Here is a 23,878-nt window from a genome sequence, read left to right as displayed (position 1 = left end):
AAAACCCTGATGAGAGGCAGCGAAAGGACAAAACAAGGCAAAGATGCAACTAGCAACAAAGAAATGTACAAACTGTCAAATGGCAGTAAGTCAATATCTTGGCAAGCTGGCTAGGATCGGTTTAAAGATACTACTGATGAGCTGGAATTGGATGCAGGTATGACGTTGGGAACTCGTCCCATAGCTCTGTAACAAAACAATCTGACCAGCAGCAGAAAGCTTCGCTTGCTAGCTAGCACAGCTATTCTCCCAGTCCAGCCCAACCGCAACCGCGTCATCGCCCCTAGCGTGCATTGTGCGCGTAAAGCATAGTGCCCTCCAGATGTCAAAACATGTACTAAATATTACAATAAAAAAAAAAAATCAATTGCAATAATATGTTTCTAATAACATATTTTATTAAAAGAGAACAATTGTGGCTTATTAGAGCCTACAAGTCTTTAAGTCCGAGGTTCCCTTAACTGTTTAGTTTTGTTTACACTATTGTAGTTCTGTTTTTTTTTTTTTTTTTTTTTTTTTTTTTTTGTCAAACATTTACATAGTTTCAATTTAACATGAATTAGGGTTGTGTTTATTTTTATTTGATTGAACAATTCAGCATTAAATGCCACCGCATTTTATGGTTGGCTGTGATGCTGGTACTTGGAGAGCCAAATGTTTTTATGTAGCAATGAGTGTAAAAATTTAAAAATTTTAAGACAGTGAGATTTTATCAGCTCATTAGGCATTGAACCACACATGATAACCTGTGAATGCACTGTTCTCTTTCCATGTACAGTATGTGCAAACTGTCAAAAAACAGATTTAGCCCATTCTATTATCTTGGCTGACATTTTTGCTTTGGCTATGACTTTTATGTGTGAGAGTAAAACACTTTTGAAAAATGGAATGATACACTGTAAATGTAGCTCTCTATTCAGCCATATGATTTATGTCAAGGTAAATGTCAGAATAACTTTGCAGCTGTTAGTAATATTAGAGTTCACATTTTCAGGTACTTGTTAATGTTTCCAAGACGGTATAGCATTAGGTATTTTGTCTTAATGATGTAAAACGTTTTGACTAACCTGTCAGTTTCCATTGTATTGCCTGCAGGCTTGTAGATGCGACAAAGCTCAACTTGCCCTTCCTTGTCTCAGCTTTCCCGCTTTAGAATCCGATTATAATACAGCAGAAATATGAGCACGATCTATTGTTGTTGTTGTTTTCTTGTTTATTATTTTTTTAACATAATTGTAATTGAAAACATATAATTGGTCATTATAAGAAACTACAGCAGTAAGTTGGTTAATAAGCTGTTCAGTTATACTGTTAACGTTAATTTGAATGCCTCCTAGTCCCCAAGTGTCATAAGACTGTCATAATGTAATCATGACATGCCACCTGATATGAACATGAATGAATGCTTAAGTGTACAATAACCCAAAGACATTTAAAACAATATCAAGTTTGCAATGGGACGCAATGACATCTGTCATAAGAATTCCTACATATGTCATGATTCTGACTGTCTTATGACACTGTCGAAAGAAACAAAGTGTAAATGTTATACTTTGTAATTTGGAGAGTTTAAAACGCCACTATTACGCTGATATCTTTTAAATTTTTGTCCTCGAATCCTTGACGTTGGGTAATTTCGAATGAATTTATTTCTGTGCGTTACAATTAAGTGTTATCATATGAATACCAGCCTAAAACAACCACAATCCACCACAAACAGGTTTTTCTCTCCCACATTTGAATGATAATCTCTCTAAATTGGAGGATTATTTTTTTCCAGCAATTCACAGCACAAAATAAAGCTCAATTCACCAAAGAACTTTTTCTCATTTCTTTGATTGCATATCTTGACAAATGTCCCCATTTTCGGGCCTGTTTTGAATGCACGGTGAATTGAAGTTCAGTAGCTCAATCTGTCATGACCTCTGCTGTTGAATTTTGAAACAAGCTGGTTTTCTTCCTTATTGGGAGTATTTCTCTGCCTGGCAGAAGGCACATTTCTGAGAAGGCTTTGCTAATTCACTGGTATATTGTTTACACTGGTTACTCATAGTCGATTAAAAGTTTCACAACTTTGGAAACGCATTATTGCGCGTGTGTTGCACTTACTTAGGATTCTTTATTTTATACGATGTTAGTGGATGTGGTATTTCTTTATTTGGTTTATCAATTTGCTTTTAAACAAATGGGGACATTTATTAGACAAACACCGCAGTATTCTTGCATGTGTGTGGCAGCAAGCGTTTTAGTTATGATTTTAATGTCATATGTATTTTATTATTTATGATCTCATGTAGATCTCATTTGAGCTTGCAATAAAAGTCTAAATTGTAGATTAATTTTCCACATTACATGAATTTCTTTGTATATCAGAAAGGCCTTTATTTATTTATTTTTTTCAATTTTTATAGTAGCAGTCCTTGCTCCAGATCGAAACGTTACACTTCTGTCTAGATTCTAGAGCTTCACAAAAAAATCCAAAGGATCCTTGTCTTTGAACTTGACAGTACTTACATAAATATAGCACATACAGTACTCAATGTGGAGCCTGGAAATGTGAACTGCATGTTTTTGCTTGCCATTAACGTCCTCTTATGTTCTCTCTCTCTCTCTCTCTCTCTCTCTCTCTCTCTCTCTCTCTCTCTCTCTCTCTCTTGGCGATCAAGGGTCCTCCTGGTCCCCCTGGTTTACCTGGGCCTCAAGGAGCTAGAGGCTCTAGGGTGAGTAAGAGTTACCATGGTTTAACCATATAGCTAAATGTTCAAATTTTATTTTCTTACCACTACATGCTGTACAGTATTTGAGTTGCATGCATTACAAACGATCGGTAACAATCCACAAAAATTCATGGCATGCATTCAGCCAAGAAAGGTATACCTGAGCAGTTTGGGGATTTTAAATTTAGACCGCAAGTAGTTCTGGCAATACATCTGCTGTTGGAATTAATTGTGCAGGTGGATAAATGGATTGAGTTTTTGCCGAATAAGGTGTGACAAAAGAAATTATTAGTACAGACAGGAAGCGCTTCAACACTAATTGAGTATAATTTTAAAGATGTTTTCTTTGGTAAGAGTAAAACTGGAAAGCATAAAGAGAAATGGTTCACTTGTCTTCCTCATAGTTTTGAGATTGAGGCTTTAAATCTCGCCCTGCGTGGTTTGCATCCATTATTTGTTAAAAGGCTGATTAAATAACTGCGGACCTATTGTGCCTGTAGGTTCCGAGGTAGCTAGTAGAGGGCATACGTGCACAGCCTTCAGCCTGTTAGTGTGCTGGGGCGCACTTGTGGTTGTTCTAGTTAACATCATTCTATTGTTGCAATTGCTATTGCCTATGAGTTTATTACGTTGCACAATATAATATGCCTGTTTTCCCCTCCTCCTGTCTTTTTCTGTTGATGCAACTGATAGCAGTTGGCAAAAAAAGTGAAACATGTATACTTGTTAAAAGGTTGGAGAACACATGGAAACCTTCTTGAGTCATGAAGCAGAGACAGCATGAGGCTTGAAGTTATTTTGTGGTCGGAAGCAGTATGCGGTCCTGTGGTTTTGTCCCTGCTGGCTCAGCATAGTGTGACGGACTTATTCTGCTTCGAACCGTTATCAAAGCCTTTGAACTATGCCGCAACATATGGTGGAGGCATTTGTCATGGAAACAAACAAGGTTACTTCGGAGGTGCTTTTATGGCAGTTCCCACCATGCTGATTGGGATTGATTTTGTTATCAAGACTTTAATGTGGGAAACAGTTGTGGTCATTAGCTGTATCAATTTAGGGTCTGCACCCTCCATCGACTGCCTCCACAGCCGTTGACATACAGTCATTTAAAAAAATTAGGACACTCCATTAAATATTCAGTTCTTTATTAAGAAATGTTCACATATCAATGTCTGATCTTGTTTTTCTTTATCTCTGGAAAAGAAAGTGATTTAATTGCAGGTAAACAACAACAATTAACATTGTTTTACTCATTAAACCAAATATATCAACAAAAATGCATATTCTAACTGAGGAAAAAGCGAGTACACCCTACCATGTAATAGCTAGTATTACCTCCTTTGGCTGAAATAACTTCAGTGAGACACTTTTTGTAGCCATCTACCAGTCTTTGACATCGGTCTGAAGAAAGATTGCCTGAATGTTGAAGTGAGAGAAAACAACATGGTGAGATCAAAGGGGATGTCTTTGGCCTTCAGAAAGAAGATTGTAGACACTTATGAGAATGGATTTCAGAAGATCTCAAAAGAATATAAAATCAGCCATTCCACTGTCCGGAAAATAGTCTACAAGTGGAGGACATCCAAAACAACTACCAACATGCTCAGGTCTGGCCGCCCAAGCAAGTTCACCCCGAGAGCAGACAGCAAGATGCTAAAAGAAGTCTTCAAAAACCCTAAAATGTCATCACCCTGAGAGCAGACCGCAAGATGGTAAAAGAAGCCTCCAAAAAGTTAAAACCCTAAAATGTCATCACGGGACTTACAACAGGCTGTTGCTACTGTTAATGTGAAAGTGCATGCTTCTACAATCAGAAAGAGACTTCACAAGTTTAACCTTCATGGGAGGTGTACAAGGAGGAAACCTTTACTCTCCAAGAAGCACATGAAGGCCAGACTGAAGTTTTCTAGAGTGAATGTAGACAAAGACCAGGATTTCTGGAATAATGTTCTTTGGACAGATGAGTCTAAAATTGAATTATTTTGACACCAGAATAGAGGACGTTTGGCGTAAACCCAATACAGCATTCCAGGAAAAGAACCTCATACCAACTGTGAAGCATGGAGGTGGAAGTGTCATGGTTTGGGGGCTGCTTTGCTACAGCAGTACCTGGCCAGCTTACCATCAAAGAATTTGCCATGAATTCTATCGTGTATTAGAGGGTGCTTGAGGAACATGTGAGATCATCTGTGAAAAAAAATTAAAGCTGAAGCGAAACTGGACCCTGCAATTTGACAATGACCCAAAACTTACCAGTAAAACAACACCAAGGACTGGTTGAAAAGGAAGAAATGGAGAGTCCTTGAACGGCTGAGTCAAAGCCCAGATCTTAATCCAATTGAGATGCTGTGGGGTGACTTGAAACGGGCTGCACATGCAAGAAACCGTTCAAACATCTCACAGCTGAAAGTGTTCTGCGTTTAGGAGTGAGGCCAACTGTCTTCAGACCGATGTCAAAGACTGGTAAATGGCCACAAAAAGCAGTTTTGGTTTAACATTTAGTCAAATGCGAAAAAAAATCATACAGTAAAGCCTTACGTCAAATTTGACTACTTATGTACATTTCTATTACAAGGCGCCAGTAGATTTTGCTATTATAATTAAAAGTAGCATTGTATCCTCAAAGATGTTTAAAATTACTCATAAGGAGGATGCTTTTGGAATACGGATTTGAGGTATCCTTTGAATTTTGATAAACAACTGGTACACAAATAAGATAAAAGTCCTGTTCATTCAAATAAAAAAAAACAACTGCTGATTGACATTTTTCATCTTGTCGGCAAAGTGCTGATATAAATTGTGCCAATGAATCATATATTTTCTTTAAACAAACTAAACAACAAAATCAAATAAGGAGGAGGAAGACTGTGATGAATCAGTTTTCTTTATCAAACAGCTGTTCATGAATACAATCCAAATCCAAATTTCAAAGCACTCTCTCTTGTATGACAGTTTACAGTTTGAATGGGAGCTTGTGTTGAAAGGAGACTCTAAACCATTATATGAATGGGTTTATATGTGTGTTTTCTTTTGTAAAAAGAAATTAGACAAGTCTACTATCTAACAATAACTCAAGTGCTAATTTGCTTCTCCAAAACACAACACAAACGGAAACTGAAGACACTGACAGCATAATCGCTAACAAGCTTAGCCCTCCATGCAAAGTAGTAACGTCAAAATACCATCCATAAAGAATGCAGCATCAAACCCACCCAAGCAAGGTGAGAAAATGGAAACTCCACACAGGAAGACAGGATCCTGGGATTGAACCCTTGACCTCAGAATTGTGAGGTGTCATGCTAATCAGTCAGCTGCCAGTCATGCTGTAAATTCTAGTCCTTGAACTTTCACATTTAGTACCTTATACAAATACATAGCAAACGCCATTATTATTATTTATATGTACTGTATATATATACCGTAAATATGTATATTTTTGATGAGATACATTGTAGTTATTCTGATTTCATAAAAAAGCCCAACAATGGGTTTTGCAATTTTTGTTCACAAAGAGATTAAACAAAGGGTTTGCAAAACAATTTCTTGAATTTATGATTGGTGCTGTATTAAATGTTTTAAATGCACCCACAATTTTTTGGAACATTTTGTGCTGTATTATGTACGGGGAATAAATAATAACAGGTGTTGTTTTATGAGAAAGCACTTTTGAGAGACTGACATCTGACAGCTGAAAAAAAAGATATTTCCCCAAGAACATTGCCTATAATGGAGAGCAAGCCTGTCCTGAAAGCAGCAGGGATACAGATGTACAGGAATGTAGCTTATTTATTATAGTGTGTGGTTGTCTTTCAGTGTGTGTGCATGTGCATATACAGTACGGTTGTATTTTATTTCTTGCATACCTAAAGTTCATGGAAGAAACTGCCTTAGGTGCAAGAAAGATGCTATCAAGGTTACACATTAATGGTAACTTACAATGCGATACGATTTTATTTGAACAAAAATACATTACTGAAGATGAACAACTCTATCAGACAAAATAAGTGTAAAAATACAAATGTTTAAATGAAATATTGATCTGAACTTTTTCACCATTTTAAAAGACGCTCATAACTAGCACCTAATGTTGTGTGAAACTAAAGATTAATTTCAAACATTAACCACAATAAACATAATAACAACAATGTTTATAGTTATTATTACTGTTAATAGAAAATAAACTTTTGTTTACAATAAAAAAATCTATATTTCATTAAAATATACTGAAAGACAATTTATCACAAGTCGATTCCACAAAGTTCCTGGGGGTCTTCATTGATAAGTCTCTCAATTTCAAATGCCATATAGAACATCTTATATCAACACTATCCCAATATGTTGGTCTATTCTTCAAAATAAGACACCATCTCCCTTTAACCGCACTTCTCACTTTGTACAAAACCTTATTTGAGCCCCATATCAACTACTGTAACATCATATGGTGCAACACGTTCCCCAGCCACCTAAAGAAATTGGAAACTCTGCAAAAGAAGATGGTACGGGCCATGTCCTGGGCTAGTTTTAATGCCCCCACCAACTCCTTGTTTTATGGTTTACGCCGTCTTCGACTCACTGAGTTGAACACATTTCATAACGCAGGTATAATGTTCCAAATTGTAAATAATATGAATAGCAAGCTCTCTGAGCTCATTCCAGTCTGGACTCCTCTCCATACTTATAACACCAGAAACAAAGACCTCATCAGTGGAAAAAAGAGAAGACTTGTTAGCACCAGCCTGAGCATTGCAACTAGAGGTCCTCAGATTTGGAATGAGCTTGACGAAAATCTAAAAGTGTTGAAATCCATCTCCACCTTTAAAATGATGCTAAAAAGCATTCTGATCAGTAAATACAACAACTCCAACATACGTAGGTTATAAATTCTTTTCTAGGGAAGTATTTCTTTTTATTTATTTATTTATTTATTTATTTATTTTCTGTATGTGTGTGTGTGTATACAGAGTTTGTTATTGTCCATTAGTATGTTTCTGAATGAGAACACTGTAAAATACGACAACTCACCCTTCTGCTCATCTGATCTTTTTTTTTTCTTGATTGCCTTGATGTACGCAGGCTCCTAACTATAAGCTTTTAGCAGCTTCTTAAGGAGACCTGACTCACACATAATCTTGGCTCAGCACTATGATATGATGTACAATTTGTAAATATGAATGTGTGTGAATAAATTGAATTGAATTGAAAGACCAATTAGTGTCATGGAAACAGTCCTGCAGCACCTCTGTCCTCTGATGAAACTACCAAAGTCCTTAAGGGAGCCACTTGCTGTTCTAGCGACTTGTTCGTGGTCTCAAGGATGTATGAAGTTGTGGTCAGATTTTCCAGAGGAGGAGAAAAAAAACTTAGGTATACTCCCTTCACATTGGCATACAGGGGCTCCAGGGTCGTATTCTCTCTTGTTTTGTAGTCTAAAGGTCTTATGACATTGTTTGAAGAAGAACAAGATTATTGTCTATTTACCAGTATGAAGGATTGTGAAATTGTAATTCCGCAATCACATCTTGCATACGTCACTCGAACTGGCAGCTTTTAACTACCTGTTTAAATGTTGCTTGAGCAGGCATAAACTGTACAGCAACACGTCCAGATGACTTTCTGCCAACATATTGTTATCCCGCCAGGCATATCCTCAAGGACAGTCCTTACTACAACGTAACACCCACTTTGGCGCAGAAAAGCTGCCAAAAAGTTGCAGAAAGAGTTTCTTCATGTGTTGTCTATTAAATTGGAGCCCTGATTTGACCCACTGAACTTTCACCTCCTCATTGCCCACAGGAGAAAAATCCCCTGCAAAAGCAGCATTATCTTCTTGTAACTTGTAACAAGGTAAATTTAGTCTGATTCTAACTCTACTAGCTAAATCCTTCTTTGTAATTAATCTTCATCTTTATAGCCCTGAGTTATCTATTTCATTCGGTTACTGCTGTCAGTTTCTTGCCTGAATCTATATGGAGAACCATGTGGAACAATAATCCGTAACAATTGATTTAAGGTTATATCGCCCCACCAGGACAGGTTCCAAAAAACATGCCAAAGCCATGCCTTCATGAAGCAGCTGGTATTCATTAAAGTATATGAGTCATCCTCAACACTTTGCTGTTATCAGTGACTAAACATAGCAGTCCCGTTTACCATGTTCCCTCTCTGACCATTTCAGGGACCTGACGGTCAGCAAGGAAAGCCTGGATCAGCTGGACCACCTGGACCCAAGGTGAGTGATTGTGGTTTTCTGACAGTACCCGGCGGGGTTTTACTTGGTATCTGAAAGATGGAGTTCTTTCAAGCCAAAAGATAATAGCCAGGAATGGTTGGTGTCACATTTACCACCCACCAACATTATTTTTTTTCCAGATACAAATGCAATCCAGTAAAATTGTTTTTTGTTCCTTATTCAAATGATATTCTAACCATACAAAAAAGAAGAATAAGCACTGAGTTTGTCATAACATGTAAGTAATGCTGGCGGAAGTTGATCATTTCGCAGCATGACCTGCCAATCACCATTTAGAGGAGACAACACGGTCATTAACATTACAAATGACAGGAAATTATAACAGCCTGAGGACATGCGTTTGACCTTGTTTGTAAAAATATATCTGTTGTGAAACCAAGACCCATGTGAGATGAGTAAATTACTTGACTCAATTGTTGACTGCGTTAATGTGCTTATGTTCATTTATTAAGCATAGTTTCACATGCTATCGGTCAGAGTAGAGGTAGTGTAAGATTACCTCACATAAACAGTTCTTGAAGTCAGAGTTTAACAATTGGAATGAGTTTTTTTGCCGTGCTTTTCATCAGTATCAAGACATATCATTCTGCTATAATGCGTTTTGACACAAACTGTGCAAAAAGCAGAATAATAGCCCTTTTTTTAAAGACATCTAATGAATACAAGCTCCCATCAACTCACCTCTGACTCACAGGGCAGCTGCAACACTGCAGTAAGCCTCGCTTAGTAACATAACATATCCACAAATTGTCCAAATACTGCATGTACACAAATTGAGGAACCTCAGCTTCCAGCATTTTCCATTTCTATGATGGACTACAGCTGCCTCACCTGTAGAACAGTGCTCAATATATTATTAAACAAAAAAAAACAAAAAACAAAGAAAAGAATATAAGTGTGTTGATATTTTTTAAGCAAATAAATCACTTCTTCATTGTGTGGCTAAGTGTAAAAATAACTGCGGCGTATCAGAAGCCAGCCTGATTTAAATGTCTAATATTGTCTCCATACACGATCAGTTCCCATGGTAGTGCCATTTGCTGTTCAGCTCTTTCTGTTGGGGTGGAGCACTATGCTTGTCTATTTTTCCACACATTAAGAAGACTTGTGATGTTAGTGGGCAAGCTGGGGCGTGATTGCTGCCAAGGTTGTTTTTCTATCTGGAGGGTTGGGTACAAAGTGTGCGACAGAGCCAGAAAGATCCAGTTGTCCTCCGGATTTGGGGCAAGAGGTGGCGTACACCATGATCTACTTACCAGACCATTGCAAGATGCAGCACGATAAAGTGGCCACTGATTTTTTAATGAGCGGCGATATTTTGCTTAAATTGATATTAAAAGCTCAATTTGTTAGTCTGTACCTAAGTAATACTTGCATATGATTCTAGTTGGCTTATTTCACAAGAAGCTATTGTAGTTCCAATTTCTATAATTACGATGTTGATTAAACAATTTTCGTCATGAAAACTATTATAACAATGGCAGAGTCACTGGTCTAAGTCTTCCTGGCTCACAGTTTCTGTAAATTAACACAAATTGCCAAATTTAAGATATTTTACACTAGCCATCGCTCGTCAGTCAACTGCTCCAAGAGCTTTCTGTTAGAATTTGCCACTGTGACACCCAAAATACTGTAAAATAGTGATCCCCAACCATCGGGCCGGGGACCGGCACCGGTCGGTGGCGCATTTGCTACCGGGCTGCAGAGAAATAATTAATAATTTGTTCACGACCGCAATATGTGCCTCTTGACACATCACATGCCTGTATTGATTAATCCGAGGAGAGATTTGTGTACATCACCCTCTAGTGGTTGGCCGCCATAACTGGGGTAGTTGTACACCTCTAGCAGCACAGTGTCAATCAATGTAAACAGTAAGGTTAGCTGCTGTTGGTTGTGTGCTGCGGGCGGCACCTTTATGTTTGGAGAAGAACTCATTATGATAGAGACCAATGATATTTAGGAGAGGCCGCTGTTAAAAAAGGTAGATTCACCGTAGGGTGAGTTACATTTTCCTTGCACTTAAAGTTCATTTGTAGCTCTGTCGTTTTTTGTATTTGCAGTAATTTTCTGCCACATATTTCCGGTCTGTGAAAAACAAGGCCCAAATCACACCGATCCGTGGTGCAAAAAAATGTAAACGTAAATGTAAATGACACAATAATGCAACACAGCAATTATGTGATCAGGTTGTGGTTACTGGCACATGACATCTATACATCGTTTCATCTCCATTTACTTGTAAAGTGAATTGATCCATCCGTCCTTTCTTCCACCCATTTATCGCTTACTCTGTTCAGGGTTGTAAGACAATACTATTGTCAAACCCTGCTGACAAAGCAGACTTCATCTTAGACTAATCACTATTAAATTTAAAAAAGCACTGAGAGGTAATTGATCACATGGCAGTTGTATAAATGTTTGCTATAACAACACTACTATTCGCCAACATACTGGGAAAGTTTTTTTTTGTTGCAGTTGTTGTTCTCGTCCACCTGTGGGCTATCTGTGAGATTGTCCCCGAAATGTTCTTGCTTCACATCCACAAAATTTTTCACACAAGATTGCACAGCCATCTGTGTTTGCACACAAATTCAATAACTGTTAATCTACTGCCCCAGTGGTTTTGCTGTGATTCATTCTCTCTAAAATCTTGCGTGTGCGGAATGAGGGATTGTGACTCTTTGCCCCAAAGCAAGAAAATAAATCCTGTTGAATTCTGGAAGAGGTCCCTGAAGTTAAACACTGCTCTCATGTTTTAAGTTCAATCGGAAATGTTGTGATGATGTGCATGGAAGACTTAAAAACATTATTATTGTTTCCTAAACAGCTTCATGAACTATTCAAAGCATCTATAACTCTGCATTCATTTTTCATGGAATTTTCCCTCTCATAATTTTGTATGCCTCACTTGTTTTCAGTCAAAAACGTAAGAATATCATGTTTGAAGCTATTCAGGCAAATATAATCTGAGGTGTTAAACATGTTTTAAACAAAGCTGAGCATACTGTAAGTCACGGAAAGTCATGTCATTATTAGCAATATGAATAAATTAGGCTATAATAAACCCAGTTCTACATAATGTTATAACTGTCAGAGCAGTAGTATGTACGTATATGTGAGTAATTATTAATTAAACACAATGAGAGCTTCAGGAGAAGTGGGTGAAAAGGAAAATAGTATTTAACAAAGCATAAAAACACATGACCACAACCTCAGGTAAAAGTAGCACCTGTTGACATCTAATGGCTAATTTCCATCGACTTCTAAATGGCTTTGATCCGCAAGCATTGTAATCAGTTTGCATTAGTGGGTTATTTCATGTAATTGTTTATTAATTACATAATCAAATGAGTCTAGATGATGCAGCCACTTTGCAGTATTCATAGACTTTATCCAGTGTTTTAATATCTATAAATATGTGTGTAAACCTTTAAGCAAGAGAATTGACCTTAGGAGAGTGACGAAAGCGGAATTGAGATAGTATGAGCTGGTGTGATTTGTGGCCGACAGATTTTTGTAATGTTTTTGTATGTATTGAATCCAAATGTTCGAGAAAAGCGAGTGAAAAAGCATTGCTGAATCCCTGTCCTTCTTATCCTCTGGCGAGTGAATTACAAAATTCTGTAAATTTGTTTTTTATTTTTATGCCAATGATACCCCAGCATACATGCCCTTAAAATGAAAGTACCCCGTGCAATTGTAGTGTTCTGGAGGCATATCTTGTTGAGATTGTATAATAGTTGCCCAGTAACTTTTTGCTTCACACGAGAAATATTGGTAACATCGCAAGCATTTCTCCTTCGCCTGCATTGCTGCCCAACCGGTCTGTATGCAGTTGAATCCCAACTTTCAGCTAATTTAGGTTTACTAATTTTGATTCCATCATATTTATACATTACAGTGGGGCAAATAAGTATTTAGTCAACCACTAACTGTGCAAGTTCTCCCACTTGAAAATATTAAAGAGGTCTGTAATTGTCAACATGGGTAAACCTCAACCATGAGAGACAGAATGTGGAAAAATAACCCAGAAAATCACACTGTTTGATTTTTAAAGAATTTATTTGCAAATCATGGTGAATAATAAGTATTTGGTCTATACCAAAAGTTCATCTCAATACTTTGTTATGTACCCTTTGTTGGCAATAACCGAGGCCAAACATTTTCTGTAACTCTTCACAACCTTTTCACACAGTGTTGCTGGTATTTTGGCTCAATCCTCCATGCAGATCTCCTCTAGACCAGTCATGTTTTGGGGCTGCCGTTGGGCAACACGGACTTTCAACTCCCTCCTCACCCCGTGGCGTCAAAATGATAACAAGAACAGTGAGCAAAAATCCCAGAACCACACGGTGGGACCTAGTGAATGACCCACAGAGAGCTGGGACCTCAGTAACAAAGGCTACTATCAGTAACACAATGCGCCGCCAGGGACTCAAATCCTGCACTGCCAGACATGTCCCCCTGCTGAAGAAAGTAGAAGTCCAGGCCCGTCTGCGGTTCGCTAGAGAGCATTTGGGTGATCCAGAAGAGGACTGGGAGAATGTGTTTTAGTCAGATGTAACCAAAATAGAACTTTTTGGTAGAAACACAAGTTCTCGTGTTTCGAGGAAAAAGAATACTGAATTGCACCATACCCACTGTGAAGAATGGGGGTGGAAACATCATGCTTTGGGGCTGTTTTTCTGCAAAGGGACCAGGACGACTGTTCTGTGTAAAGGAAAGAATGAATGGGGCCATGTATCAAGAGATTTTGAGTGAAAATCCCCTTCCATCAGCAAGTGCATTGAAGATGAGACGTGGCTGGGTCTTTCAGCATGACAATGATCCCAAACACACAGCCAGGGCAACAAAGGAGTGGCTTAGTAAGAAGCATTTCAAAGTCCTGGAGTGGGCTAGCCAGTCTCCAGATCTCAATTCCATAGAAAATCTGTGGAGGGAGTTGAAAGTCCATGTTGCCCAACGACAGCCCCAAAACATCACTGCTCTAGAGGAGATCTGCATGGAGGAATGGGCCAAAATACCAGCAACAGTGTGTGAAAAGCTTGTGAAGAGTTACAGAAAACGTTTGGCCTCCGTTTTTGCCAACAAAGGGTATATAACAAAGTATTGAGATGAACTTTTGGTATTGACCAAATACTTCTTTTCCATCATGATTTGCAAATAAATTCTTTAAAAATCAAACAATGTGATTTTCTGTTTTTTTCCCCCACATTCTGTCTCTCATGGTTGAGGTTTACCCATGTTGACAATTACAGGCCTCTCTAATATTTTCAGGTGGGAGAACTTGCACAATTTGTGGTTGACTAAATACTTATCCGCCCCACTGTACATACATCAAATTGGTGTGCATGGCTGTCACCCCAGGAGGAAGCCTCTTCTGAAGACGGTACACAAGAAAGCCCGCAAACAGTTTGCTGAAGACATGTCAACAGAGCACATGGATTACTGGATATATGTCCTATGGTCTGATGAGACAGGCGGGCTTTCTTGTGTACTGTCTTCAGAAGAGGCTTCCTCCTCTGATTTTTTATGTAGAGTGCGGATTATGGTCTGAGCACTAACAGGCTGACCCCCCACCTCTTCAGTCTCTGCAGCAATGCTGACAGCACTCCTGTAACGAGTAACATGACATTTTGGAGGGAAAATGAAAAGCAGTACTCAATTTGGACATTTAGGGATATAAGTTTTTTCAAGGGGTGTACTCACTTTTGATGCAAGGGGTTTAGATATTAATTGCTATATTTTTAGTTATTTTGAGGGGAAAATAAATTAACTCTATTACGGTATATAAGCTGCACACAGACTACTTTTAATTGTGTCAAGGGGTCATTTTGTCAGTGATGTCCCATGAAAAAATATACTTAAATATCTGCAGAAATGCGAGGGGTGTAATCACTTTTGGGATACACTGTAGATGTGTTGTGTGTACACAATAAAATGATAGCATAATCTTTTTGGTTGAGATAACTGTACACTAATTAAAGAAAAAGAAAAAAAAGAAAGATTTTCTTTGTGTCAGTGGTTTATGAATCTCTAAACAGATTTAGGTGTCTAACGATTTAATCTGCAATCTTGTCATCCTAGGGTGAAAAGGGAGACCCAGGACTGTCTCCAGGCCAAGCTTCGCCAGGAGAAAAGGTAATGAATTTGCCACTGTTCTCTCTGACTAGACTGCTTTTATCAGGTTATGGGAGGCTTTCTTCGCTTTTTCCTTCATGCGCTCCCTTTTGTTATATTACTTGTCTCTGTTTCGTCCAAATGTAATAAATATTTTCCCATGGAACACAGTTACATGTCTTTATTTAATTACAGTAACATTCCAGTGCTTCCATTAGATTGATATCTTTGTAGCTACAATTTTTTAATTCTTGATTCCCACATCTCAAAGAATTTTATTGTTTTTTTATTGTTCAAAATCAGGGCTGTTTTATTGCATTGGAAATCTACAGTAAGTTCCAGTCCAGTATTGGAAGAGGTTTTTCCAACATGTTCGTTGATGCACTTTTGCTCTATTTTGTATATTCGCCCCCATACGCTGTACTTGTACGTATTGCAATGTTTTATGAAGTGAAACATCACTATTTTTTTCTTTTTTGTCGGTTCCAAAAGGGTCACAAAGGTTCACCGGGTCTGGTTGGCCCTGTTGGATTTCCAGGTTTGCAGGTAAGACTCGGTCTGTTGTGTAATGCAATTAATTAGTTAAATATAATAATGATTAAATAAACGTGTAATTTCATGGCATCTAATCCTTTAGCAAACACATTTACTTAATGTGTTGGTATCTCAATTTAAATAGGATCAAAGCCTTTGAATTAAAGGGTGTGGTCATGCTAAAAGTTTAACTCATTCACTGACTTCACTGATTCACTGATCATTGAGTAACCATACTCATTAATTAGATGACGAACGTCTCATGCCTATCAGTGGTAGGGTCACACATGGACACATTCTTTTAATGGAGCAAAACCGTCTCTTCTTTGCTCATATAGAGCAGGGGTGTCAAACTCAGTTTGGTTCATTAATTTCAATAGCATACTGCACGAATGCTATTTTTAGACCGTGACGTCATCATCATAATGCGGAAGTGGGACAGGCCCTCGCATACAATCCATTATATTTCTGCTTGTTTTCTCCAGTAATCTTTCAAAAAAGAACTTGGCGATCGAACACTATGCTATGGAACTTGTAGAAACGACTCTAAACATTGCAACATATGAAGAATGTTTTCTTCATACGTTTCCCGAAACCAAAAACTCGGAGGAAAAAATATGAAGAATGGATCAACTTGTGCAGACGTCCAAAAGACCAGTTTAACGCCAGCAAGGTGAAGCCATTCGCATTTCATATGCAGTAAACATTTTGTTGGGGGCCATGGTCCTTCAGAGGACTAAGATGTAAGCCATTTTGATATTTGTACTTATTTTTTAGCGTGGCGTTTTGTCGTGCTGGTTCTGTCTGGCAATGAATGACCTGAAAAAAAATTAAAGTGGCATATGACCGCCACCGTTGTTACCTTTTCGGTTGTAAAGAAACAACTTTAGTAAAGGGGAAGTGTAAATAAATTAATAAAATTAAGATTTGTTATAAATGAAATAATTAAAAGTGTTCGTTGGCTGTCACTGAGTAGCATTTGCAATCACTACGCAAAACTAACATTACAAATTACCCCCAAGAACGGTCAGAGACGTAAGACAACCAGAGGATATAATGTTTAAGAAAGACAGGGCATATGGTGGTAAAGCTTGTTGAAACAGGAGAACGTCATTGTCAGTGGCGTAAGGAAAAAGGTGTGGATCGACACTCAAGCCATCTCTTTAACTAAACATTTATTTGTTGTTCTACATGTTTACCAGTGAATTTGGCACCAGGGACATATTGGCAGGGACATAATTTTCAGACATAATTGGTAGGTTTAGCTCAGGAAACATCTCGTTCGTACACTATTTACATGCATCTAGCATGAGAGACTAATGCAAGCGTGTCCCCCCCTTAGCAACAGTTGCTAACGTAATGAATATTAATTAGCGGAAGTGACGTGTAGCCTGCGGTACGCTATTAGATCTCATGTGGGCCAAACCATTTATTTTTGGCCAAATAAGTTAACTAACTGGCTGCCATTCAATGTCTTGGATGTCCATTGGATGTCTAGCGTCGTTAATGGCACTCAAAGATGAGGATCCATAGCGAGTCCTCTCAGTTTACGTGGATTGGACAGCTGTCAATGGCAGGCAATGAGTTAATTTTGCGCACTTTCCTTGTAATTTTAGGATACTTACGGGTAACTTCCTGTAAATTTGTATCATTTCCTGTTTAATTTTTGGGGGCATTTCTGGGCTGCATCCTGTTCAATGGTCGCTTCCTGTTGATTTTGGGGCATTTCCTGTTTACTTCCTGTTGATTTCGTTTCACTTCCTGTTGGTTTGGGGTAATTTTTGGGTCTCTTTCTTTTTAACTCATTGGCTTACAATGACGGCACCATTTTGACCGGGAGGGGGCGAATAAATGAATGTGACTGCGGACGTGAAACTGAGCAGAGTGCAGTAGTAGTGCGTGCACTTGATCACACAAATCAAATTTCTGCTTTTATGGCGCAGATGTCAAAATAAAAGCATGTGATTCTGTATGTACACTATGAATGAGCTACAACGTACCTGTCAAGCTGAACAACCCCACGGAGTGGATTGGACACCACTGATGTACATGGCGAGCAGTGTGCCAGAAGCCCTTTTATTTTCTGACCATATTAGCATGTTAAATACCAATTTTAAGAACAAGAAGAAGCAGTTTGGGAATAAACGGCTACACATTTTCCCGGCGATATTACCAGAACAAGCATTCCTCGACCACAAATGCCGTGACATGTGTTGATGAATGCTACTGCAGATGATGAAATCTACCTCAAGGTGCATGTGTTTTATTCCATTTTCAAGGGTCCCAAAGGACATCCTGGACCTCCTGGGCTGCCAGGAGAACAAGTAAGTATTATAAAAATGGATTTTGCATGAAACAAAAACAATAGTGTAATTATACTGTGGTGTAAAATATAGCTGGTTATTTATTTATTCAAGGCAGAAAAATGTCAAAGATATAATGAATAACGTGTGTTTAAATCACTGAGTAAAAAAGAAGGTTTCAATAGAAAGTTTTTAATAACAACAGAGGTTGGTTCCTTGAAGGGGTGTATAGAAAGGAACACTTATCGTACAGATGAGGTTGCCTTGGTGCAGCTTGTATAAAATGAACAGTGCTTGTTTTATTCTAGCTTTGGCAACACAGGTTTGACTTTGTGTTTCTCCTCTTTCACTTTATCTGTCCATCTGATATACCTGCTCACTGTTCATTCATTGCCTTCCTCTCTCTGTGGTTGTCTACTGCAGGGCATACCAGGACTTCCTGGGGAAGCTGGGTTGGCAGGTTACCCTGGCAGGCAGGTGCAGTGAAAAATACGAAAATATGGTTCTTGTTTGTCCATTGCCTTGGGTTCTTTATTGCTCTTCAGAGCATGCTAAGCCAAAATGTTGACTGCTTATTTATGTTCAATACTGTACACAGTATGTAAACTTTGGAAGAAAAATCTGTGGTATGTCTAAGTATTTTAAAACACTAGAAACAGTAAATAGAAAAAATATTCTTATCATCAGTCTTCTATTGTTGCAGGGTGCTGCTGGTCCAGAAGGTAACCTGGGGCCTAAGGGAATTCGTGTAAGTCTTATTAGCTCCTGATATTTTGTCTTCAAAAACACTTAATACTTCAGTTCCCAGAAGGATTAGCACAGTGTCAGACTTCCAATCTTGCTACAGAGAGCTGAGTTAGTTTGAGAAACAATGGAAGCTGCACTACTTGTAAGTGTTTAGATTCTTGCACATCTTTAAAGATTCCTTAATATACAACAGCTATACCTCCAGATCATTAGAAAAGAGAAGAGGTTATATAACTAATAAGGGAAGATAATGGGGGGAAAAAAGAGACTGTGGAGGTTACCTGAACTTTTTGAAAGAGCTATTGTCCAGAAAAATTGGATTTCTGGTGTTTCCATATTATTATTAGGCTTAGTTTGAAGTTTGTTCATGTTTAATATACAGTGAAGAAAATAGGTATTTGAACACCCTGCTATTTTACAAGTCCTCCTACTTAGAAATCATGGATGGGTCTGAAATTTTTATCGTTGGTGCATGTCCACTGTGTGAGAGATAATCTAAAAAGAAAGATCCAGAAATCACAATGTATGTTTTTTTTTAACATTTTATTTGTGTGATTCAGCTGCAAATAAGTATTTGAATACCTGAGAAAACAAATGTTAATATTTGGTTCTGTAGCTTTTTCAATACCAGAGGTCAAACCTTTCCTGTAGTTTTTCACCAGGTTTGAACACACTGCAGGAGGTATCTTGGCCCACCCATCAGTCAGGTTTCTGGGCTGTTGTTGAGAAACATGGAGTTCGAGCTCCCTCCAAAGGTTTTCTATTGGGTTTAAGCCTAGAGACCGGCTAGGCCATGCTAGAACCTTGTTATGCCTCTTATGGAGCCACTCCTTTGTTTTCTTGGCTGTGTGCTTCGGATCACTGTCATGTTGGAAGACCCAGGCACGACCCATCTTCAATGCTCTGACTGAAGGAAGGAGGCTGTTCCCCAAAATCTGACAATACAGTGCCCCAGTCATCCTCTCTTTAATACAGTGCACTCTTCCTGTCCCATGTGCAGAAAAACACACCCAAAGCATAAGGCTACCACTCCCATGCTTCACAGTAAGGATGGTGTTCTTGAGATAGTACTCATCACCCCCCCCCCCCCCCCCCCCACACACACACACACACAGGTAGTGGAATTATGACCAAAAGGTTCGTTTTTTTTCTCATCTGACCACAAAACCTGCTCCCATGTCTCTTCTGCATCATCCAAATGGTCATAGGCATACTCAAGACGGGCCTTGACATGTGCTAATTTAAGCAGGGGAACCTTGAGTGCTATGCATTATTTCAAACCATGTCTTCTTAGTGTATTACCAACAGTAACCTTGGAAATGGTGGTCCCAGCTCTTTTTAAGTCATTGACCAACTCCTACAGTGTAGTTTAAGGCTGGATCCTCACCGTTCTTAGGATCATTGAAACCCCATGACCTGATATCTTACATGGGGCTCCACTCCGATTGAGATTGACCGTCATGTTTAGCTTCTTCCATTTTCTAATGATTGCTCCAACAGAGAACTTTTTTTCACCAAGCTGCTTGGCAATTTCTCCGTACCCCTTTCAAGCCTTGTGGAGGTGAGCAGTTGTGTCTCTGGTGTCTTTGGACAGCCCCTTGGTCTTGACCATGTTACAAGTTTGAGTCTTACTGATTTTATGGCGTGGACAGGTGTCTTAATGCTGCTATCGACCTCAAACAAGTGCATCTGATTCAGGATAATACATAGAGTGGCTGTGGAGTTTTAATAGGTGGACCAACAGGTCTTTCATGCAGGGTCAGAATTCTAGCTGATAGACCGGTGTTAAAATACTTACGGTATTTGCAGATATATCACACAAATAAATTGTTAGAAAATCATGCATTGTGATTTCTGGATTTTTCTTTTTAGACGATCTCTTTGACCACGGACATGCACCTCCCATGAAAATTTCAGACTCCTCCATGATTTCTTAGTGGGAGAACTTGCAAAATAGCAGGGTGTTCAAATACTTATTTTCTTCACTGTAGAGGCAATGGACATGAGATGATTCATGCATATTGTTACTGTTGTTCTGTAAAACAACTCTCAATTAGATGCGTTTTTTTGTGTGTGTGTGTGAACTACAACCCAAAAAATGACCATACTGTAACCAAGAGACAATCTTCATGCAGGTTGCTGGCCAATCACAACGTGATTGAAATTGGGACAGCATGTATATCAGCTGACCTAAAATTTTACTACAAGTTTACTAAAATTGATAGCATGCATCTCTTTTAAAAGAGAAGTGAACATACAATTTTTTTTTAAAGAATTGTGCCAGAATCCCCGTCTGCCACTTGGACCTATAGGTAGCCAGTAATAGGTCACCGAAAATAATAACACAGTTCTCTCAAATGGGACGTTTTTATGACTTATACCCTGACGCTTATTAGGATGTCACAAATGATGATTATGATAATCGACTCATCACTGATTATTTTTGTAATTAGTCGACAAATCAGTTCTTGTTTATGTAATGCTATTTATTGTTCTGTTATGTTACTCTGGGGTTAACGTTTTAGTCGTAAATGTGTATTGGAACCAAAAACTGCCCTGAGTAAATTTGAACTATAAATAGCCTACTATGTCAAGTCAAGTCTTCAACTTAATTTTCAAATGTGCATTTACACATACAATACATACATCACTCAGAGAAGAGGATTTGAATAATACTTAAGTAAACAATATCTTCAAATTATGTACCGACTATCTAAATATTTACCAATAGTTATGATAGTAGATTAGTTATCAGTCAGTCGATTAATCATGCCAGCCCTGTAGTTGATATACAGTACATGTAGTTCATACAGTGATCCTGAACATGCTATAAATTTCGTGCATCCTTCGTTTTTTGACGGGTTTATAAGCAAAGGTTAAATATGAAGACTGCTAATGCACATTCATGTTCGACACATAGAGAATTAGGTGGCTAATTGTTAAATCTGCAACATTTCTTGCCATGTTCTTTACATTTTGTAATCTTATTTGGTTCCTTGATTATTCCAGGGTTTTATTGGAATTGCTGGTGTTGCTGGGCCACCAGGACTCGAAGGAGACAGAGTGAGTGAAAATTTAAAAGCATTTTTTCCCCCTCGAAAATAAAAAATAATGAAACCTGAATGCACATGCTAAAAATGATACTAAATATAACATAATATAGTATGTAATTTATAACCACAAAAACAAAACAAAACAAAAATCTGGGTATGTCAGACTTTCCATTTTGTTAATGAGAGGATGAATTTAATTAAAAATTATTTACATTTGGCGGTACGGTGGAGATTAGCGCATCTGCTTGTCAGTTCTGAGGTCAGGGGTTCAATCCAGTGGGAAGCTCGTATGTTCTTCCCGTGTCTGCATGAGTTTTCTCTGGGTTGTCCAGTTTCCCTCCCTCGTCCCAAAAAAATGTATGGTTAATTTATTGGACACTCCAATCTCTCAATAAGTGTGATTGTGAGTGTGAAAGGTTATTTGTGTAAGATTTATATTTTGTATTAATGATGTAAGGCTTAGAGCCAGTAGCACATAAGAGATACAAGGAGGCTGAACTAGAGATGGTGGAAATTAAACCACAAGGTTAACTTTGGAAGTAACCAGGTTAGATGGGAGTTGAAATTGGCTCATAAGACGGATTGTCAAAGTTAATATTTTTGGGACCATGTTAGAGAGAGCAGACGTAGATGGTTTGGGAACGTCCAAAGATGAGATACTGAGTATTGGTTGAAGGATCTTGAGGGTGGACCTGACAGGTAAGAGAGCAAGAGAAAGAGCTCTAAGTGAAGGCCAATAAATGTAGTGAAGTAAGGCTTGAGCACATCTGGTGTTTGAGAATGTTAATCACATGTTCAAAGTAGTTCAATGCAGCTTTTTTTCACTTAATATTTCATTGACAATTTTTTTCAAACTGCCCCCTTTTTTCAAAAGAGACAAAACTGAGTATGCTATTATTTCTTTTGGCAATGTTTAACAAAGGCTGTTTCCATGCTTGAATTAAAGTGCAAAACCTTCTCTCTCTCTCTCTCTCTCTCTCTCTCTCTCTCTCTCTCTCTCTCTCTCTCTCTCTCTCTCTTATAAAACTATCATTTGCATGTGCTATTTGAGAAGGGAAAAAAAGGTACCGTCGATATTACTGAGTATTTCATTGAGGCAAATTATGCATTACAATATGAAGGGAAGAAACTAAAAAAACTCATTAAAAAAAAAAAAATGGTTCCGTGTTAAAAAAAAAAAAAAAAATCATGAAATTGGTATTGCCTCATATAGGAGCAGCAGTAAAAAAACATCCATGACTTCATCACAACTCAGATGGATCACTGTGATGTAGTTTATTGTAGGCCAGTCCCAACCACAAAAGTCTCCCTTCTATCCAAAGTGCTGCTACTCGCCTCTTTACTGGAAAATGTAAGAGGGAGCCCATGACACCTGTTATGGCCTTCCTCCATTAGCTTTTTGTGCACATTAGAGTTCATTTCAAGTTTCTGCTCTTTGTAATAAAACTGCTAAAAGGTCTTGCACCGCCTTAGCTACCAGAGCTGCTCTATTCTCATGGCCCTGCCCAGTGCCTCTGGCAGCTGAACAATTCCTCCTGCAGGTTCAAAACCTATTTGGAAACTTAGAGAAGATGAGTTTTTTTCTGTTTCATTCATTCATTCATTCATTCATTCATTCATTTCATACTGTTAAAACTGCTTTGTTTCTAAATAACACTGTTATATTGTCGTATATTCACGCTGTATTTATGTACAGTATTTTATTACAGCTGTGGTTGTTTGAAGTGATGTCCAAATGAAATGTAGTTGAGTTGATAGTTGAGTACTGTAAAAACTGAATAACATTGTACTTTTTCTACAACTTTGTAGGGCATACCTGGTCCTCCTGGAAATCCTGGTCCAAAAGGAAGACACGTAATATACATTTTTAATTTTGGATTCAATATACTATGTCTACATACTATCTCTGTATATATGTATCATATGTTGTATGTACAGTATACAGTACAGTATTTAACAAATGCAACACATTAGATTGCTTTCTCGGTATAAGCAATCTTCCTGGCAGTTCTTGTTTGTTTTTTCGTTAATACAGCAGAATCTCCAACTGTATTAAACTGTCCCCACAAACCATGACGTGCTCTATCTTAGTGGTCACGAGAATATAAACAGGAAGAATGGTTGCTTTGCAGACTAGGGATCAAGCAGTGA

The 23,878-nt window shown here is 38.2% G+C and overlaps 1 protein-coding gene across 2 annotated transcripts in view; it reads left to right on the top strand.

Annotated features, from left to right (window-relative positions):
- The window catches only part of LOC130919331 (collagen alpha-1(XXIV) chain-like), a 128,068-nt gene that overhangs the window by 21,986 nt on the left and 82,204 nt on the right, over positions 1-23,878 (top strand). For both annotated transcript variants that reach the window (XM_057841931.1, XM_057841930.1), the window contains exons 4-12: positions 2,667-2,720; positions 8,893-8,946; positions 15,058-15,111; positions 15,583-15,636; positions 17,904-17,948; positions 18,351-18,404; positions 18,631-18,675; positions 21,684-21,737; positions 23,537-23,581. In XM_057841931.1, coding sequence (XP_057697914.1) covers positions 2,667-2,720; positions 8,893-8,946; positions 15,058-15,111; positions 15,583-15,636; positions 17,904-17,948; positions 18,351-18,404; positions 18,631-18,675; positions 21,684-21,737; positions 23,537-23,581 — 459 coding nt within the window. The remainder of the gene's footprint in view (positions 1-2,666; positions 2,721-8,892; positions 8,947-15,057; positions 15,112-15,582; positions 15,637-17,903; positions 17,949-18,350; positions 18,405-18,630; positions 18,676-21,683; positions 21,738-23,536; positions 23,582-23,878) is intronic.

The sequence above is a fragment of the Corythoichthys intestinalis genome, chromosome 7 (assembly GCF_030265065.1).
Source record: "Corythoichthys intestinalis isolate RoL2023-P3 chromosome 7, ASM3026506v1, whole genome shotgun sequence".
Lineage (NCBI taxonomy): Eukaryota > Metazoa > Chordata > Actinopteri > Syngnathiformes > Syngnathidae > Corythoichthys > Corythoichthys intestinalis.
Note: the sequence above shows the minus strand (reverse complement) of the source record. Positions and strands in the feature narration are given on the sequence as shown.